The 22,133-nt window shown below is 30.4% G+C and overlaps 1 protein-coding gene across 1 annotated transcript; it reads left to right on the top strand.

Annotated features, from left to right (window-relative positions):
• The first annotated feature begins 762 nt into the window (after positions 1-762).
• LOC126772814 (proton-coupled folate transporter-like) lies at positions 763-12,938 on the top strand. Its single transcript, XM_050493404.1, has 9 exons — positions 763-1,077; positions 1,203-1,431; positions 2,241-2,534; positions 3,760-3,912; positions 4,865-5,057; positions 5,910-6,011; positions 6,241-6,378; positions 6,899-6,982; positions 12,597-12,938. Exons 1-9 carry the CDS (start codon positions 1,034-1,036, stop codon positions 12,905-12,907), a joined length of 1,548 nt encoding a protein of 515 aa, XP_050349361.1. The 5' UTR covers positions 763-1,033; the 3' UTR covers positions 12,908-12,938.
• The last annotated feature ends 9,195 nt before the right edge of the window (positions 12,939-22,133 follow it).

Raw genomic sequence — 22,133 nt, 5'->3', positions numbered from 1 at the left:
TTGTGTTCTGTCCATTTATTAGAAATAACTAAGCTCGCTTCAATTTAAAAAAATACCTCGTTAATGAAATTATACATAGTATCAGGTAGGTAAATAAAATTAATTTCATATTAAAAATGTAGACCCTACTTAAAAATAAATTATATAATTATCAAGAAACGTAATTGTAATTAAATTTTAAAGATGTACCAACAACTGTGTATGTAATCTAGATAATATATTGTTACTTGTTTGTAAAAATGTTTGTTTATTTTCAACTTGCTAAACGCGAGCATTACAATTATGTGATATTACTCACGTAGTATTCGGTCTAAAATGATATAAGCCATGAAGAGATATACAATAATCATTTTCAGTTTGATTAGCATGTTAATGCTGTAGCCACATTGACCGATATTTGTTATCTTGGCAGAGCACTCCTTCATTTTAAAGATATTGAATACGATCTATAGATAATTATGTTTATTAGAAAGTGAAAATTTGTTGATTGAATTTGTTTTTTAACAAATACATATTGTGTAATCTATGAATATATATGTTTGTAAAATAATTTATGGAGGTGTTAATGTGAGGGTATCTAATAAGAGGCTTTTTCATGAATTTAATATATTTAGGTAGCAATTGAAACTGCGTGAATAGCATTGATAGCCGCAATAACCTGCGACGCAACGACTCAATCCATACATGTTATACCGGTTGAATGCCTACTATCATTGGCAATTGCTATAATTGAGTTCGCTGCTTCGGTTGGCTGAGCAAATATCTCACCAGTTGTATCCAGTGCATCTTTCTTATAATACAACGAGTCGGACTCAAAGAGTTATTCGTTAACTAAACAGTTCTTATTGTTTCCAATATGCAAACATACTGACACTATCTTATCATTTGACATTAGCCGAAGCAACACGTTAATGGTAACACGCCTCGTGAAATGATAGCTGTGATGTGAAATCTGAATTAGTTTATTACTAATAAATAGTGTGTGATTAATGAAATGTACAATAATAATAATATTTTCCTATAAAATATAAATATGACTGAAAGTTCCTTAGATCTCCAGGAGTTAGAAAAATTAAGGTATGTTGTAATATTGTAATTCGATTGTTTTATTTATTATATATGAAATTGAAAGAAAGTTTTTTGGAGATGATTATTTATATAGTTTTTAGTATTCGAAATCCTCCTATTGGTATGTTTTTCAGGTCGACAAATTTTAATAGTGAAACAACATCTTCAAAAGAAGAAGTTCCCAAAACAACACACAAATGGCGAATCATTTTAGAACCAGCGCTAGTTGGTGCTATGATAGCAATCAACCTTGGTCAAACTTCATTACAAAACTTTTACTTACGAACAGCTTGTAGTGTAGATTTGGGCTACCCGATCGAGATCTGTGACAAGGGTGTCGGAGAAGAGTTCCGATCGGCTGAGGTAAAACACCTAACAATTATAAATTATTATCAAGTCATTATTTTTTTATCTACGCGAATAAACGGATACGGTAGCGGAAATACTATTCCTCGTGGCTAAATGACACAATTACACAAAGCACATATATGTAAGGACATTTGATAATCGAGTTTGTGTTTACTTACTATTTAAGGTGATAAATTAAACGAGTCATCTTTTTACAAGGTTGAGTTGAAATCGTTAAAGAAAGATAAGTCAATAGATTGTACTATCATTTATATTTAATACAGTTATTAATTATAAAGGGGGAAATATAATTAGTAGGATTAAGCACGTTTCTTTTATATTAATAATATTATACAATCATTAAAATTTGAACTTAGAACACACAGTGACCGAAATATTTATTTGAATTCCTCAAAAGCTTCTGTATAGTATTTACTCAATATTATGACAAAAAATGATGACTGCATCTAGTTATATCTAGTGATAAAAAATTATCATATTCATTATTGCAAATTAGAGGATAACATTTTTTTGTACTAATATTTCCAAATATTTTTATTGACAACACTGTAAAGCTACGAATAATAAAAATCGGCTGACAAACAGAGTAGGATATGGTATTAAACAGTTTTCTATTTGCCTTTATATATATAGACATTTTGGGATGTCAAAGAATTCCTCGGAGATCGATAAAAATGGGTGATACTGGGTCCACGTAGTGGAAGTAAATAAAGTCGCAGCTAGTATTCGTCTTAAATATATACATGCATTGCAGTATTCCTATACAAAATTTAGTAAGTACAATAAGATATTTTAAATTCCAGGCAGAAAGTCAAGTTATTGTATCCGGCATCAACGTGAGCCGGAGTTTCGTGGGCTTATTAATTTCCACGATCGTTTTGTTATTTGTGGGTCCATGGAGCGACTGCAGCGGACGAAGGAAGCCGTTACTCGTCTTACCTTTAATGGGAATGTGTGTTATGACGACAGGAGTGATTTTAATGCTCACATTCCCTGGTGCTAACACTACACAAGTACTTTACGCTGTTCAAATTCCCATATCGCTGGGTGGAAATTTCGGTTTATTATTAGCAGCGTCCTTCAGTCACATTGGCGATGTGAGTTTTATTTATCTTCTATACTATAATTTAATGTTTAAGACCAATTACTAATACTTTAAAATTATAAATAGTAATAAGCATTACGAAACCGGAGCGTAGTTTGTAAAAGATATATTTAAAAAATGTTTTATAACTATAACTCTGCCTCTTCTCACTCTTCGAGTGTATGTATGTATGTACGTATGTACTCTTTCTGACTCATGCACATCTGAGATCTTATAACATATTCATAGGTGTATAGGTACTTCCTCGCGATGTTTAACTTATTATTTCACTTATATATAAATATATATATTAAAGTTTTTAAAATCTTTTGAACATGATATTTTACGCTTATTACTTTTTCTATCTAAGCCTGTCTGCTTAGCCTAATACAATATTGTCGGTTCTTTGTGTAACGAAAGCGTAAATGTATAAATTAAAAAATATGGTTGATACGACTATCTCTACATCTGTCATATAAAGTACCCTTATTAGGATAATTAATCTGATAAGTATTTTGATTTGAAGCATGTAAGAATTCTTTATCAAATATATCGTTGTTTGACTTTTTTGAAACAATTTTGTCTAATTTCTAAACATAAATATTATCTTAAAACAAAATATTACAATAAAATTCATCACTAACACATATGAAATTGTTATATTTTATATAAGATTTTTTTTTATATTTGCTTGAGATGTACTTTATTTTCCCTTGCTACTACATACTTTGAAGTCACATATTAAATTCATACTACTTTTTATAATTTTATAGTAACGGTTTGATTTTTTTAAATTGTATAGATAAGTCATACAATTGCTTGTAAGGATTACTACAAACGAATAATTCGTAAAGGAATCCTTACTCATATAGACGCTATGACGTCATTGGAAATTTAATATGGCAAGTTGTAGTCTATAAAGATCATATATATGCAAATGTTTTTTAGTCTTTTCTTATATACGAATGATAATAGGTACTTATTTTGTTAATTTTATTTAATTTGTTTAATAATTTAGTAACGTTATTTATTTTATAATTCATTTACACCAATATTAAAGTTCTTAACTAAAAAAAGACATGATTATATATTTTTTTAAGTTTTTAGATGTAGCAAAGGTGAATTATTTCAGTCATATTGTTTAAAAATGGTGATCGTGTGTCTGTTTGCTTATAATGTATTATGTACATGTTTTATATCCACAAAGTAAAGTTCAATTTAAAATTCATTACTTACAGCTATGTCACGCTAGTGGTCGCGACGTGACTCGTACAATGGGAACACATCGAGCTGCAATACAAATTGCTCATGTGGTTGGTTCCGTCAGCGGGCCCCAACTGTACCGACACCTTGGATTCTACGGTGTGTTCCCTCTTGTTTTATTCCTGCAGGTAACTGCTTCAATTACTCAATATAATCACTATGTTATTTATACTCTAGCGGTATCAATGAGTCGGTTCGAATTCTGTAGCCAGAGGCTTATTTAATTTATCTTCCTACCGTTGTCACTCCATTAACGGTAGAAGTTAGAATTATAAAAAAATAGAACCGCGATTGCCACTGGCTCTGTAAGAAGATCAGTCCTACCACTATTTTATAGCGAAGCGCTTTGTCACAGCAAGAGGAGACTGTTTCACCATATATGACGGCTTAAAAACTAGTGATAAAGATGGGTTTCGTGCAAGCTTTCGAAAGAAGCCACAATAAACACGGAAGCGAGCGTACACGCGTATTCTAAAGTCAACCCGAAAATCATATTTTCTAGTAGATTGTTAATTTTAAATGTGGGATTAGTAAGAATAACATCATAAAGTAACAACGTCATTAGGTACACCGAGATCGTAAGACTTATATTTAAAAAAAATAACAGCCTGTGAATCCTATGTGTCCATATGTCCCACTGCTGGGCTTAGGTCTCCTCTCTCTTTATGGAATAAGATGCCACCAAGCTGCTCCTATGCGGGTTGGTAGCAGAACTTCAATGAAAGTAGACATGTGTAGGTTTCCTCACTGTGTTTTTCTTTATCACCGATATAGATGAATTATAAACACAAACTAAGCACATGAAAATTCAGTAGTTCTTGCTTAGGTTTGAACTCGCGATCATCGGTTGAGATTCATACGTTTTAACCACTGGACCACATCTGCTCCAACGCTTGAATATGTACGACTAAGGTATTGTGCAATTTAATTAAACAAGACCTTAAATCGTATTTTCAGTTTTACTTAGAGATAGTTATAGTATGAAATATCTACTAAAACAATAATTTTACAAATGTATCCTTCTTTTTGAAATTTCTTCTTTATTAATGTAGAATTAATGATCAAACTTTTTTATTACAGTTGGCATCCCTGATTTACGTAATAATAATGGTCAAAGACGTAAATGTTAACCCTGATAACAAAGTATCTGTGTTTAACTGGCGACTTCCTTTGAATGCAGTACAATGCCTTTTAAGAAAACGAGAAGGCAACAAGAGACTCATTATTCTTCTTATGTTGATAGTGGGACTTGGAGACAGAGTGTTACTCTCTGGTAATATCTTTTGTATTTATTATTCTGGATATATATATACATAATTTCCTATTATGAACTTAGTCAGCAAATTACCGAAATCTGTGCCCACTCAATTATGATTATTCAATAATCAAATTATATTAACTATGTGCGCTAAATGTGATTCTTCTGGAAAATGAATTCTACAAGGAGTCAGTTAAAGTTCGAAATTTAAATTATAACATCATCTTGAACTCTATGTGATAATTATATCCGATAAAAAGTTTCATTAAGAGTATATCTATGTAGTCATTTCACTTATTCATTCTTAATCGGAAACAACATTCGTCCAGTAATTTATTTGCACTTCACATAACTGTAATAAAAACTAACGTCAGATAGAAAATTCATGTGATTTTTGTAATCATGATTATTTTTTTAAACTAACTGGTTGATTTTGATGATTAACGATGATTATGTTATTTCTTACCGTATGATTCCGTAAACTTTAATTTGTATAAATAATTTTGAGTTTTGAATAAATGTTTTCTCGATCGTACCAGAGACATTGTGGTCGAGATTTGTGCAAGTCTTAGTAGGTACCTTCCATTTAGTATTTTTGAGTTCCAGCCACAGTAACTACACAAGTGAGGCACAAGTGACATAATATCTTAGTTCCCAAGGTTGGTCGGCGCATTGGTGATGTGAGGAATGGTTAATATTTCTAACGGCGCCAATGTCTATGGGCGTTGGTGACCACTTACCATCAGGTGGCGCATCTACCCGTCCACTTATCTTAGACCGATGCAAAAGCAACCATTTATTACATTGTTTGCTGTTCTAAAACAATTTGATAATGTTACTTGACAATGAATTAATTTTGTGTTTTAGCGGAGGTACTCTTGGCGTACATGTACTACAGATATAAGTTCCACTGGGATGATGTAATGTTCGGATCGTTCCTCGCTTACAGAAATACAATTAGCTTTATTGGTAAGTACATATAACTTTATAAACATAATCTAAACCTGGTACACAGTTGTAAAATAATTGCCATTTAATCATGATAATTTTTTAAAGAGAATTAATTGAATTACTTACAAAATATAATTATTTTTATGATCAGAGGAACATTAAATTGATAATTAAAATAATCTCCTACATATAAATAAGGATATATAATTCTGTAATGCTAAATATTTGTTTTTTTTTTTGAATCCAGGTACATTACTGATACTAAATGTTCTGAAGCGTCGTCTCCGCCTATCCGACGAGATGGTGGGTATCCTGAGCTGCATGTCTTACATGCTCGCCACTTGCTCTCTCATAGCAGCTACAACTACTTTGTTTGTATTTCTGAGTAAGTGCTATTTTATATGTAGTCACATAAGTATTTTTGGCGAGCAAACATTTTAAAAATTTAGTTTATTAAGCCGACTACGGAGAGTATATGATTTCAGCCGGTATGTTTGTATGTTAATCTGTTCCTCCGTAACTTGTACCACCCCTATGGAAGACAAGGTATTAGGTTGTAGGTAAATACTAGGTATATAAAAAAATAAAATGAAAGGGCTTAATGAGCACAGTTAAAAAGTTTCATGTTACTAACTCTTTCTCGCTGCTTTGTTTGAATTAACTCGATTTTATCTAATAATAAATCTTATAAAATCACGGAATACTTTTCAGTGCTGGTTCTACTTTGTCGGGACTTATTTTTGAACTTTTACATGTTCAGTGTATTTTCCATAATGTATATATTTAAATAAATTGCGGTATGTAATTCCATTAACCGATTTCCATAAATATATATAAAAAATAAGCAATATATTTAGACAGATCTCATTTAAAATATTAATTTTAAATTCATTAATTTGTTTCAGTTCCTGGAATCGGAATCATATCTCAGGGCTCGCAAGTTGTCCAGCGACCGTTACTAAACAGACAGATATTGCCCACCGAACAAGGTAATGTTGCTTAAAACAAAATACCAAAGCGCTTTCAATTGCTTAAATATTAAATATATTTAAAGGCATTTAATCATTTTATATTTATAAATTAATGTCACGTATATTGGAAAAGACACGAACAATATTACTCATTTTTGTTTTATAATCTTAAAATGTTATTATGACAACAATGAACTAAGACTTTAATGTATAACGAGTAACTATTCAATTAAAAAAGAATAAGCCAAGAATTGCATGAATCCGTGTTTGTTTGTTTTTGTTGGGTTAATCGAATGGAATAATAAAAATCATAAAACATAACAATATATATAGCATAAAAGTAAAGCATAATAAAATAAATATATATTGCATATAGGTACAGCTTAAGTTGTTATAATTCTTGATAGGCTCAACTGACTTTGATAAAATTAAGACTCAACCAGTGGCGTAACTATACCATTCCCGTAATTTGATTTTAATAAATCACTTAAGTATGAAGTAGTTACCCAACAGTATTACCAATATTGTGTCCATTGTAGTTAAATATCAAATATATTTTATTTTCAAAAGCATAAATATCACATAATTTTAATGAAATAACAATTTTATATGAACAAGTTATTTATTAATATATATATTAAAAGTTTATTTATTTTATTTTATTTATTTATTTATATAAAGTATTATAAATACGATAGGAACTACATTAGTATAATACTTTGTCGTAGCTACTAACGAAAAGTATCTATATTTTTTTCTTTTAACTATCAAAGTTTAAAGATCGAGCCATAATTATTTTTTAAGACAGTATAGTTATGTATCTTTTAGATTTTTCTTAATTTTAGTTTCGAAATTGATCTTTTAGCACTACTGGCTTTAAACTGAAATCCTTATCCAGGTTGCATTAATATTTTGTAGTTTTGCAATGGAAAAACATCACTAATCACTAGCTCGTCCACGCCACCAAAGTACTGCGACATAAAATCAAACAACAGATGGGTGTGTTCTAAAACTGATTGACATCGTTTTCTTAATAATTTATTTGAATTTGTATATAGTCTTTAGTTTTGTCTAACTTTAATTAATTTTAAGTATCTACTTTAAAAGTCGAGATGGCCCAATAGTAAGAACGCGTGAATCTTCACCGATGAACGTGGGTTCAAACCCGGGCAAGCACCTCTGAATTTTCATGTGCTTAATTTCTGTTTATAATTCATCTCGTGCTTTTCGGTGAAGGAAAACATCGTGAGGAAACCTGCATGTGTCTAATTTCATCGAAATTCTGCCACATGTGTATTCCACCAACCCGCATTGGAGCAGCGTGGTGGAATAAGCTCCAAACCTTCTCCTCAAAAAGGGAGAAGATGCCTTAGCCAGTGGAACATTTACAGGCTGTTACTTACTTATATAAAATTTGAATTTTTACGATTTTTTTTTAAAAATGTTAACACTTCTGAGCTCGTGGCCTCTCGGACCGGGGACCCCATTGGGTCGTTTGGGTGGCCCGTGAAATTTTGCCAGCTCTGCCACCCTATAGTTACGCCACTGGACTAAACGGTAGCCTACAATAATTCAATTATTTACAATTGTAACATTTACCCGCTAAGACTATCCCGGTCAAAAATAATGGATGTTTTGGTTTAATTCGCCCATCTGGGTGGGTACCACCGACTCATCAGATATTCTGCCACTAAGCAGCGATACTTAGTATTGTTGCATTCCGGTTTGAAGGGTGAGTGAGCCAATGTTAATACGGGCACTAGGGACATAACATCTCAGTTCCCAAGATTGGTGGCGTATTTGCGAGGTAAGAAATGTTTAACATTTCTTACATCGCCAATGTCTATGGGAGGTGGTGACCACTTATATGAAAAAATACTTCTTCATAAATTAAATGAAGTACATTAAAATTATTTGTGAAATGTGTATCATTTATTTAAAACGTCATACGGAGGTGTAAGTTATTACGAGAGGAAATATACAAATTAAAAGAACAAATATGTCAAATTAATGATTTTTTATGTCTTATTTTTGCAACGAAGAAACAGAACGGTACTTTTAAAAGTATTTTAATGAGAAGCTGTATCGTTGGATAAAAAAGACCTGCTATTATTAACATAGTCGATTCAACTTATATATAACATGTTTTAACATATTTAATAATATAACATATTTAATATGTAAAAATCTCGACAAAATCTGCAGTGAAACTGATTGAGAAGAATAAGAAATGAATAATTTTTTTACTGGTTGTAGGGCTTTGTGCAAGCTCGTCTGGGTAGGTACCAACCACTCATCAGATATTCTACCGCAAGACAACAGTACTTGATATTGTGTTTCGGTTTGAAGGGTGCATCTTAGTTCCCAAGGTTGGTGGTGCATTGGCTGTGTAAGCGATGGTTAACATTTCTTACAATGCCAATTTCTATGGGCGTTGGTGGCCACTTACCATCAGGTGGCCCATTTGCTCGTCCGCCTACCTATTTTATTTAAAAATATTTATTTCTATTTAGGTTCCAAACGCAACAAATTCAATTTATCTTATGCCTATTATTTTGGTAAATGTTAAATACACATCGAACCAATTCACTTTTTGCAATTTAATTACTAACATACAATGACAATATGTGATCTTGATTTAAAATCTCAGAATTCCTCACAGTATTGTCTCGGTTAGCCAACAGGAATTAAAAAGTAGTAAGGTTGTTGAAAATTGCTTTAGGAGAGTTCCCGACTATTCTAACAAAGGTTTTACATATTTGAAGAAACAGTCCACCTGTCTTAATTTTGGCCATAGCTTTCAAACTTAAACTAAATACATAGAAGAAATTATAGTGCACAAGAGTGTTAGCAAGTACAAGTGAGCTCAATATCCCCTTACTCTTATAATCCGATGCAACGCCAATTCGACCGTAAGAGAACAGACTATACATATAATAAACTTGTAACAGGCCGATGTCTGTACATCATAGATATTGAAAAAAATAGTCTTTATTAAAGCAACAGAAGCCAAAACACAGTTTTTAGAATTTTTGTCTGTATGTTTGTACCTGAATGTACAATCATGCAAAATGAGCATTGAGCATGTAAAATCTACTGCATGAAATTGAATGCGGTTTTCACCGATTTATTGCTAGAGGTCTAACTTAAAATGTAGGCCCCATTTTAACGCAGGAAAATATTCTATTTCGATAGTTTTTTAATTTTATATTTTCCGGAAAACTATTGATGATGTCTAAAATAATGTATTGCATGTTTATGGTACTCAAAAAAGTCCGCGAGGCAATATATATATATATATATATATATATATATATATATATATATATATATATATATGAATATTACAGTTAAATCAAAGTAACTGTTTCTTAGTCAAATAAGTCAATAAAAATACGGGTAGAATCGAAAAATGACGACATTCATATTATGATATTAATCCTGACGCAATTAAATAGGTTTATAATAAAAATTGATTATATACATGTAAATTTCTATAATATATGTAAAATAAATTGAATTTGTTGCTGTAAATTATTCGAATCGAACTTTTCGTTTAGAAGTTAGGACTAGAAAAATAATAACGCAAAAAGTAAGCAAAATGCCGCGGTGTGAGAGAACTACGGATAACGGGAGCGAACTGCGTTCAGTCTATTATTTATCTACAACTTTTATTATTTATAAACTAGAAATAGTTGAATGGTACGTTTTTAGTTTTAATACTTTTTATTATTTAAAACTTTATAACGTTTTGAATCTTTCGAAACCATACTATTAGTTTACACTAACTTCTCACTTTTATGTATGGCCTATGGATAAGCAATATGTATAGATATCTAATAATAATAAGTAAATAGACTGCCTTCAGAATATTGGAGTTCTAAGTGTCGGCTTCATCAATTGCCATTGTATTTATAAGAAAATTTGGAACTTTTTGACGGACTAAGACTATTTCTTGGGGTTTTTCGCATTGTTAATATTGATAAACTATTTTTAAATATAACTAAATCAAAAAGGTTAAAATGATAACTGCAAAATTCAGAGACCTGGATTTTCTTCGTTTTCTCGATAGGACACTGGACATCAAACTAGGAGGCAAACAATAATTATTGTACCCGTTTATTTTTTAAGAACTTGCACGCTGTGCGCTATCATGTCAGACGCAGACCTTAATGTTTCTATAATACAATTTTATCTCTATAGATAAGATATATGCAAGCAGCATGAGCGAATTATAAAGTAACTTGATCCGCCAGCTAACCCCACTACTTTTATAGATTACATAATATCAAATTTCGTTGAATTATGTATCACCAACTTTGTTTTGAATACTTCAAAAAAATGTTGTTACTGAAATTTCATCATAATTATTATTTTATTTATAAATTATCTTTCACTTGATATCATCAATGATATATTCATTATCTTTACACCTGATAATATTGAATATGATTTTTGTAGCAAAGGATAGCGCATTAGTTCACGTATTTTAATTTATATATACATATAATTGATGATATCGTTCATGCTATGTAGTTTACCTATGTGTGAGTACATTTCAGAATATAAAGTATGCGTTAATTGCTCAATTATGAATTATACATTTGCTGTACACTTGTGATTTTATGATAAAGAGTTAATGCCTCTAATAATGGGCGAGATATGATTGCTGCAAATTACAAAATGATTGAAAAAAAATTTAGATTACATGACCGACCAGTATTTTCATTATTTTAAATTCAATATAAATATATGTATTTTTATTTAGATTCAAGTAAAACAATTGAAAATGTCTTGACACTCACACTGACGTTCTCTCATTAATTTCACGCTTTGGTTTTAATTCCACTAAGCTTCTCTCTTCTTAGTGCGGTTTGTATCTACCACTTATAAGTGGCACACTTTGATCCAACATATGTAGGTTTTTTCACGATATTTTTTACTACCAACCACGACATGAATTATAAATACCAATTAAGCACATCAGTGTAGGGTCGGATTTGAATCATAACCTATCTTCTCTTCAGGTCAACTTGTTCTATTCACTGAGCATTTCTTGGCTCGAAAGTAACTGATAACTTTTCAAATAATTTATACCAATATAATTGCTAGCTTGCTTGCTAAACAACTTAAGAGTTTTTTGATTTTGCTCATTCCTGGAACTACCAGTTGTGTTTGATAAATTATTTTTGCATTTGATAGCCCAATTCTTGAGGAAGTTTATAGGCAATTTAACATTACGCTAAGCCCTAAAGGGATGGAGCACGAACGCTTAATGCGGGTGAACCCTCGTGTAGCGGCTAGTTATTTATAAATGTATTTTTATGTTGTGTTATTATCTTGTTGAATTATTTGCTTTTGTTATAAAAAATACGAACAAACGTTATTGATTATTAACATTTACTTTTGTTGTATTTACAAATAGACAAAATAATACAAAGATATATTTTACTAAAATGTAATAAATCATGTTATTCGACGCCGGTGGAATATTTCCTACTCATGTATTTTATCTTCGCAATCATAAACATGACTGTTTAATCATATACATAAAATCTGACAAAATATCTAGATATAATATTTTAGATCATGACGCAAAACATAGATTATTTATTGAAAATATTTTTTCCAGGTAAAATCTACGGCATACTAGGTGCACTAGAATCGGCAACGCAAACCCTTTCATCGCCGCTGTATTCATTACTCTATGCAAGAACTGTGTCGACCCTGTCAGACGCTTGGCTCATTCCGGGCATCATTTTAGCTTTATTACAACTCTTTTCTTACTTAATAACAAGAAGACTGCAAAATATACAACCAGATAAGAGTATACAACAAGAAAAAAATATACCCTTAGCGGTTATTGATAAAAGCACTGAAGATACCAAAGATAAGGATCTCATACACAAAGAAGCTAGCGCCCGTACAAAAAATCCTTTATAGATAGAAATGCATTCATATTTTACTATAATATAATCGCATAAATATTTTTACAAATTGCGTATTTTATTTCTCCTTATATTTGAATCTGTTTGTTGCATAATATTATTATTATTATTTGTATATCGTAATACCAATATTAAAGTCTTATTATCGCAGATTTTAAGCACGCTAATCGCCGTAAGTCGTCTATTCAAGCGCATCGGAAGTTCACCTACGATGATGAGGATATCAACATTCCAAATTCGGCCAAGGAGAACAATCTCAAGAGAGATTAGTCACTTGCGCAGGACTTATTATAATGGACAAGTTTGTGCGCAAACCCACATGCATTTCCCTTACTCTTATAATACTTCTAGACTCCGGGCTACAACTGCGAATCTTCGACAGAAAAACTCAATAACTTTTTATTGGTCCGACTTGGGGTTTGTAACCCAACAGGCGGTCGACGCCTACTTGCAAACCTATTTCACTTTATGTCCATTAACGCAGTTGTCATGACGTCCAGAATACATACATGCCAAACCCTTCTATGGTAGTTTATAAAGGTTCTTTGGTAAAATTTATCGGGAATTATTACCTTTTTTTTTTAAACGTATTTATTATGATAATTATGTAAAAGTAACTAAGATTAATTTAAATCAAAAGAAGATTTAGTTCTTTTTATTTTATATTGCCGTTTATATTTTAAAAGATTATTGACCATCATTTTGTCGGTACGTCATGAAATTCAGACGAACGCAAAACGAAAAAAACTATTTGCTACAGTTTTAAAACGATTATGTTATGTTCACTATGAAAAGGCTCACGTGACGTCGTTGTAGGTCGAAAAAATTATGCTATTGACATGACTATTTTCATTCGATTTCTTGAATATTAACGATATTGCACACAATAACATGTTCAATTTCTTTCTTATATTCTTTCTATTCTTTCTTACCAGTAAACTGTTATCAGAAGAATACTAATTTCTTATTGACAAACTTTTTATACGTACCGAGTTTCACGAATTGCAATAAATAAGCTGTCTATGGTATATTTTTATGGTAATTATAACTGGGTACACTGTAGATAATGAAATTAAATATTAGTTTATCTAAATAATTGTGATTTTTAAGGAAATGCGAATTTAAATGGACCTATAATATATTTAAATTTTAACAATTCATTTAATTATTTTTGATTAAGGGTAAAATAAAGTATTAAAAAGGTTCTTGTTTATTCGAAAATTTAGTTGTAATACTTGATATTTGATGTGTATTTTAACGTTTTCTATGAGCATCGCTGCGTTCAGAAATATTTAAAAATGCATCTCTCCTATAGGCTTGACCTCATTCACTATGAATAGACAGCAGAGTAGACTATAAAAAAGAGAAATATATACTTCAACGAGTAATTAGCAACTGTAACAGTTCCTTTAAAATATTTTTATATAAAGAAGTAGATATGTGAATAAAATTTTGTAAAGCAATATTATGTTATAATCAAAATGTATATTAAGCTTTGGGCAGCTAATAGCGATGTGCAGATTTATAGTTATATGATATAAATTAGTTGTTTTTTTATAGTGATTCTAGTTATTCTAGTGATTGCAAAAAGCTGTACCTAATATGTGAATGTAAATACAGTCTTGTTATTAATTCATAGTTAGTACCTCTTATATGTATTTTAATAATAGTCGATTTAATTGCCTAAATACGGTTTTCATTTTTATAATATAACTTTGGTTTTTAAATTTTTCGTCACCAAATAATGATATCTTCATGTGCGATTTCTATGACAACAGCTATTATTAACGAAGAATTGCCAGCTACGCAGGAGATATTATAGTGCTCAAGTGTGTAAAAGGTGCGTTTTCTATTCCCTCGCTCTTATAATACCATGAAACGACAAACCGACAAAACCAAACTCTTAGACGCAGCACCAATTATTTTAGGTGCTTGTGGAAGAACGGATGTGTAAATACTGACAATTTGAATTTATGGATCATAGATAAATAGTAGTTACTTACTTAATTGTAAATTTTTAACAAGTATATTTCATAATATTTAAAAAATATCGTTATATTATCTAGTTACAAATTTTGTTCTTTTATTTCTCGTTATACATTGTTTATAGAAGTAAAACAACCACTACCTTAGTGTTCAACTCCGCCAGTGGAAATATTGTCACTATAAATACTGTATTGACTACACACCTTTAAATAAACCATTACACGGTACACCGTCAGCGGTACTATGGTTCTAAGATGTTAGGATTTTGATTAATTAGAGATATAAATAAAAGAACTTCAGATTCGAAAAAATATTAATTAATAAACACTGACATTTTAAATGGGCATACAATTTTACCAAACGCAGAGGGTAATAGCTTCTTAATGACTGACTCCTAGGCAAAGCCATCGTTTCCTTATAAGGAGAAGGTTTTTACACAATTTAATATTAAAGTTTCCATTATAATTATGGAAAACCATCAAAACTGTAGCACCAGTAATTACATGAAACTATATCAATATTTGAGGTAAAATTAAAAATTTCGCTCTGCAGTTTACAGTTTTACACTAAATACAATTTTCTAATTTGATAAATATATCTGAAATAATTAAAATCATTAAGTATAATGTTTTATTCGGAATTCGGCGACCAATCTCTAGGAGTAGTAGCAGATGGAGATGACTTATAGAGATATTATAGCGCATGAGTGAAAGCCCAAATGCAACTGCTTTCCTTACCTTTTAGAAAATTTATCCCGTGGTACAAAAATCGGACCCATAAGAGGACGCTTACAAATAGGTACGTAGTGCTAATTTACGCGATAAAAAGAAAAAACGCAATACCAACTATCTTTTTTCTAATTTTTAACATCTTTCGTAAAAGTTCTGTTTTCTTTGTAACTGAAAATTTTCACCGTTTTCAGTTTGAATATCGCGCAGTAAAGGGATAATATCGTGGAGTCATGTATCCAAAGAATATTCTAATCTTAAATAATAAAATTTAGCAAAAATATATTTATTGCTAATAATTAAAAAAAAATGTTTGAGAAAACGATACAAAAAACCTGTCAACAGGAAAATTTAGCTATGAGTCAAATTTTATTGCTTTTCGGCAATAGGCAACAATAACCATTTGATTCCAATTACTTTATCATGCGAGTATAATAAGATTTAATATAATCCGCGCTATCGTGTCGTAAAACTTATTTTTTTTTTAAATAATCACCATATTAAATGATTTATAACCCAATTAATGAGAAGATAGAGAATTATTCCGAATACGTATTTGGCTTGTTAGGTCCACTCATTCTCTACGTGGTTTTGATAAGGCCTCATGTAAAAAGGGTGATTATTTATCGTTGTCTCTTGCCCGTCTGTCGGCCCATTTTGAATTCGTTAGCCCCTTTAAAATAATTTGCATACAATTATTTAAAAAAATGTTTTGGGTGGTGAAAATGCAAAATTTACAAGACTAAATAAAGGTTGATTTTTTACTTATCAGACAGACGGCAAAAATTTCGCTGTTTGTATATTTTCAAAAACGATCAAGCATTGTCATTTTACAATCAATGTAACCGCAATGCGACAAATTTAATCAAAATATAATCTTCTTTTGGCTTATTATGGTTAACTCTTGCTAAAATCACACCATAGACGTCACAGAATTTGTTTGTATATGCATATATACGTTTTGGATCAACATGTACTATTTGACAAACATGTTTGTACCACAATTTGATATTTTTTTATCTCTGATATCATAACTTTATTTTATTTTTAGAACAATTGATGTTATCGACTAATATAATTTCCATATATAGAATTGCTGTACTTAAAAATAAACGTAAGAAGGAAATTGACCATCAGATTAAAAAAATCTGATAAGGAATCAGTATAAATACCGCTGTCGATTTAGTTTTTGCATAAACAGATTTGCGACTTGCTAACAACTGCACATCTATTGTTTGACTTTCTGTTATAAATCTTTGTAATTACGTTATACATTATTTATATATAATTTTTATACAAGTAAGTATTTATAAAGCGCTTTTTCGTGTTTGGTTTGATAATATTTCCTCGACTGCGACTGATCTTATGAAACTTTGTATCTTTACCAGGAGTATTTTAATATTAATTTTTATTTTCCTTATTCAGAATGCAACGACCAGTGAACAACCCAATGATGACATGTGGCGTCCCACACAGAAGATATTCAGCGCCTCTAGATAATACATATGGACCTCCTCGTGCTTACAACATGGGACCTTGTTTTGGCCCACCGGTGGCACCTCCGCAGTTCCAGCCCAGCGCTTGCTTCATGTCTGTCTCAACGCTCCGAACTGCATACCCAAATCAAATGACGCCGCAATCCCGCTACGACCCATGCTTCAAGTAAAAAGTTACAAAATATGATGATATCGCATTGGAATCTCATATAATGTTATACTGTTTAATTATAATAATCAATTTTCCTTACGAATTTTGGCGATTGACAATGGATAAAGGTATTTTTCCGAATCTACTAAATTTTAAATTTTAAATTTATGAAATGATTCGACTAATACCTAATTTGTGATTTGTTTTAATATTAGTGTTTTGATTTAAAAAAATAATTTGTGTCTAGATAATAATGTTGCTATAAATACTGGTAGTCTTAATAATATTCATAAAAGCTCTACATATTTTGTCTTCATAAACATTCGAATATTATTCAAGTCACGTTTTCCTTACTAAAAAAAATGTAGATTTTTTTTGTAAGTAATTATAATAAAATGAGTTTTAAAAATATTTGTTGTGGTTTTGATTTTACTCATCAAACAAAATATAATAAGTAACTTTAAATAAATATTTTATATTAATTCTGCGCAGAAATATTTTTCGAAGCACAGAGTAATTTGCCATGGTAAAAATAATAATTATGTCTTGGAGTAGTTTTTGAAATAAATAAAAACCGTTTGTTAAAAAAAAACAATGATTTGTTCTTAATTCAAAAACATTGAAAGATTTAAAATGTTAAATAATTGAAAAAAAGGAAATAGCAAATTATCCGTTTTATCATATTAAATTATAAGCAGTTTTGATTTGTATTTAATAATGTTTTACATAAAGAATTTCGCCGTACATCTTATCACATATTACCAATCAAGATTTATATTTTGCAATTTAATTTAAATCACGTCAAATGCAATATCAATACTTATAATCTTTTAAAAATCATTGGTATTATATATACTAGTCTTGTAGCATGTCTTGTAGCTTGTAGCGTGTACATTATATTAGTAATTTGAGTGTTGACTGCCTCGTTGGTCTAGTCGCTAGATATAAGGCCGCTGACCCGGAGGTCCTGGGTTCAATTCCCAGGTCGGGCCAATAGAAATTTGTTGGATTTTTCTGCCCGGGGTCCGGAAGTTGGAAGTCTGTACACTCCCGTGACTCCCGTTGGTCCTGCGTCTGAACTCTTTCCGGTCATGTCGCATTGCCGTCACATCGGAGTATGAGAGCTAGGGAATAGAGAATGTATCTGTGTTTGCGCACACACTTGGGCGCTATAATATGTCCAGCGCAGTTGGCTAATCTTTCTTGAGATTGGTCGCCGTGGCCGAAATCGGTCTGGAGGACCTTGTTATTAATTTGAGTGACAAACGATTAGATCATATTATTCTTAAATTCAGCTTCATTTATGTATCTAAGAGTTTTTGGATTAAGAAAGATTTTTTTTTTAAATCTCGAAATATTAAAATTAAAAAATAATTATTTACTTACATTTCATTTATCAGTTTTGTTAATCTGATCATTTATGTTGATATGGTAAATATTGTTTTATCTATCTCATATACTTTACAGCAACGTCCAGGTCCATATTTTATCTCGCTATGCTTCCGATTAAGACCAAGTAAAAATAATACTATCTTGCCACATGATTTTAATAAAAAATAAATATTAGAGTGATTTTAAGGTAATATTATATTCTACTGTAAATAAGGCTCAATACACTAAATGATGACAATGATAAATTAACAACTTAGTTATGATATATTAATATAATTTGTGTATGTAGTCAAAAGTTATTAACAGTGTGCTTAACTGTAAATTTAACAAATACTTGAAAACCCACTAAGAATCAATTTGATTTTCTTTCTGGTATCTCGAGTGAAACTGCAATTTTAAGTATAAAGCTCTCTATATAATACTATATTGACTGTAAATCGCCTATTAACACTTGTTCATTTCGATCTGTCTAGGGCATTTAATTGCCTGCGATATGCTTCGTACAAACTAGAACAAATACACAAACTTCCTAAACTTACTAGTTTTAAGACATTGGTATAGAAATCAAGTCAAAAATGTCAAATGGGCTCGGGCATAGAGCTACAAACATATCTCGGTCGTAGTTTAGTATGTACGATGTGGCAAATTACGTTCAGCTACGGTCTTCTATCTTTATGTAAATGAGCTCGTTCACTTCAGTGCCTTGGATTTCATATTAGTCAATAATATTTGTTAAGATAGTCTATAGAAATCTTGGTATAAGAAGTTATACCAAGATTTTTTTTTAAATAGCAGTCCATTAATTCTAAGTTGTCAGTACTCAAACTCTTATGCCCCGGAAAGCATCGACGTTTCTACGTCTGAACTTTTGTCGGATTTGTCCCATGTCCCTTCGGATTTGTCACATATATTAACATTACCTCAACTTAAGTTTCCGTGCACACTTTAGCACTCAAGGTATGATTCGAATAATTTAAAGAGGAATTTACATGTTCATAATCAAGTTTTACTTTGAAGCTATTTAATTACATAAGGATTATCATAATATGATTGTCAACTTTCGATTCTACCTTTTTTTATTAAATAATTTGAACAAAAAACAGTTATTGTAACTTAACTATAATAGTTAGAATTATAATAATGACAAATTGACCTTGGCTTTTGTATAACTAAAAATATAAATAATTACAATTGACTTATTGCAATTTTCGCAAGAATCTCAAATAGTTTTTTATATAAAATACAACCTATGTACTCGCTGATAATGTAGGTTTCTGTAGGATAAAGATTTTTTTTAAATTGGCTTTGTAGTTTTTGAGTTCATCCATTAAAAACATAAAAAAAAAAAACTTACCTCTTTATAATATTGCTAGTATATATATAGATGTCTAACTAATTGTAACCAGTGGAGCATATTTTTTTAAATAATATTTTAAAAAACTTTGGCATTTGGCGCCTGAGCGCTGAGCGAAAGTCGAAAAAGTAAAAGTAGTCGGTTATCACCAAATTATCTTGAATTACAGGTGCAATTTTGAGCATAATATAATTATTATATAATATCAATATTTGTGTATTAAAATAAATTTGTGTTTAAAACATCCTAGAACAATATCATTTAATAATTTTTTTCGTAAAAAATACGTTTATAATATCTTAAAAAGATTTTTTTATTAAAGAGTTATTAAGCATCTTATCTCGTCTACAGATATTATTGGAACATATTTGTAACGCTGATTAGAATTGGTTAGTGTTCCAAAGACACAATAATTAATGACAAAATGTTGTTAATGTTTTTTTTTTCAATTCATTACTTTATAATTACAATGATTTCACTTTGTCAAATTGCATTAAAAATAATAAACGGTCAATAGTATAATGTATTCATAAGTAGCTTATTTTAAATATAACCATAAATAAAAAACAATCAATGTATGTTATAGTATATTTTTTTATGAAAGCTTCTTAATAAATTGTACCATAATGAAAAAAAGCTAAAAATATTTCATAGATATGACGCTATAAGTAATAACGGTCATAACAATGCCAAACATTGTCGAAAAGTTAAGACGATAGAGATTAAAAGCCTTGAACTGCAATTGATTATTGCTGACGACTAATTTAAACGTCTGCAAGACTTGGCTTTCAACGTGATCTGTAAAATAAAACATTCTAACGACATTTGTGTTAATGCAAAAATTACTTAAAACAATTATACCACTTACTGCATTTTAAATCGATCAAATATTTCATAAAAAGCAAATCAACGATTTCCACTTCCTGCCTTATTTGTTCATCCACATAACATAATACACCAAACCAAAAATAGACCTGGACGCCTCGCAACAATTCTAAGAGTGGGTAGGCAGTCTAGAATAATAATGTTATTTGAATAAAATTAAAAATATTGTTTACAATACATTTTTATTGTTTTCTAAGTTAATATTGTCTTAAATAAAAATAAAGTCACAGTTGAACTATAAATTCATAATGCAACTTTTAAGTGTTAATCATATATATTTTATATAAAGGCGTGGTAATAACATGTGAATCTTAACCAAAGATTACGGGCTCAAATCCGAATAAGTACAACTGAATTTTCGAGGAGAAAATCGAGTATTGTAATTAATTTAGGGTCGTTGCGCTCTCTTCTTTGTGGCAAAAATGGCTTACAGGAAACGGGAATCTCTGGAACTTCTTTTGCATGTACTAATTTAATGAGAAGAGCGCCTGTAAGGACCTTTATCAGCATTTATCCCATCTTCTCATATCGCATCTTTGGAGTCGAAGTCCCACAATATCATTGCAGTACACTGTGGTGAGTGATTTTAAGTGCAGTTCATAGCTATAGGAAGATCTTTGCTGCTCAAAGTCAAATCAAATCATAATGATAAATAATGATAAATTCTAATAGACTGAATAAAGTACATGAAATATTTTCAATAACAAATGAAACATCTACCAAGATGTAAAAAAAATGAGTTCAGAAAATACAATTTTCCGTGGTTCTTTTTACGTTAGCGCAATCAAAGTAAAATTAATTGGCGGGCCTATACTCGCAATGCCGAGCATGTTAGTGGATGTGGTGTGTTTTTGGCAACGTGAATGTTAATTAACTATTTTATTTATTAATTTTGACGATTAATACAATAGTACTTGTATAACTATAACTTATTACCTCATTATTAGAAACCAATGTAATGGTAGTAACCGCACCAGTAAACATCACCCAAATCGTAAGAAGAATCTGAAAAATATTTAAAGTTAGAGAACTTATTTCTATATTAAAAAAAGCTTTAATCGAATATCGAGCATTAACCAAATTTATTGATTCTAAATTATTTATAAAAAGAAGTACAATTAAGTATATTTAATAATAACAAATTTGTGGATTTGTAAATAGCAAATCTGCACAAATTAATATTTGCTTTTGTCTCATGGTTAACTGATACATATTCAAATGTTAAATTA

This window comes from Nymphalis io, chromosome 13 (genome assembly GCF_905147045.1).
Source record: "Nymphalis io chromosome 13, ilAglIoxx1.1, whole genome shotgun sequence".
Classification (NCBI taxonomy): Eukaryota; Metazoa; Arthropoda; class Insecta; order Lepidoptera; family Nymphalidae; genus Nymphalis; species Nymphalis io.
Note: the sequence above shows the minus strand (reverse complement) of the source record. Positions and strands in the feature narration are given on the sequence as shown.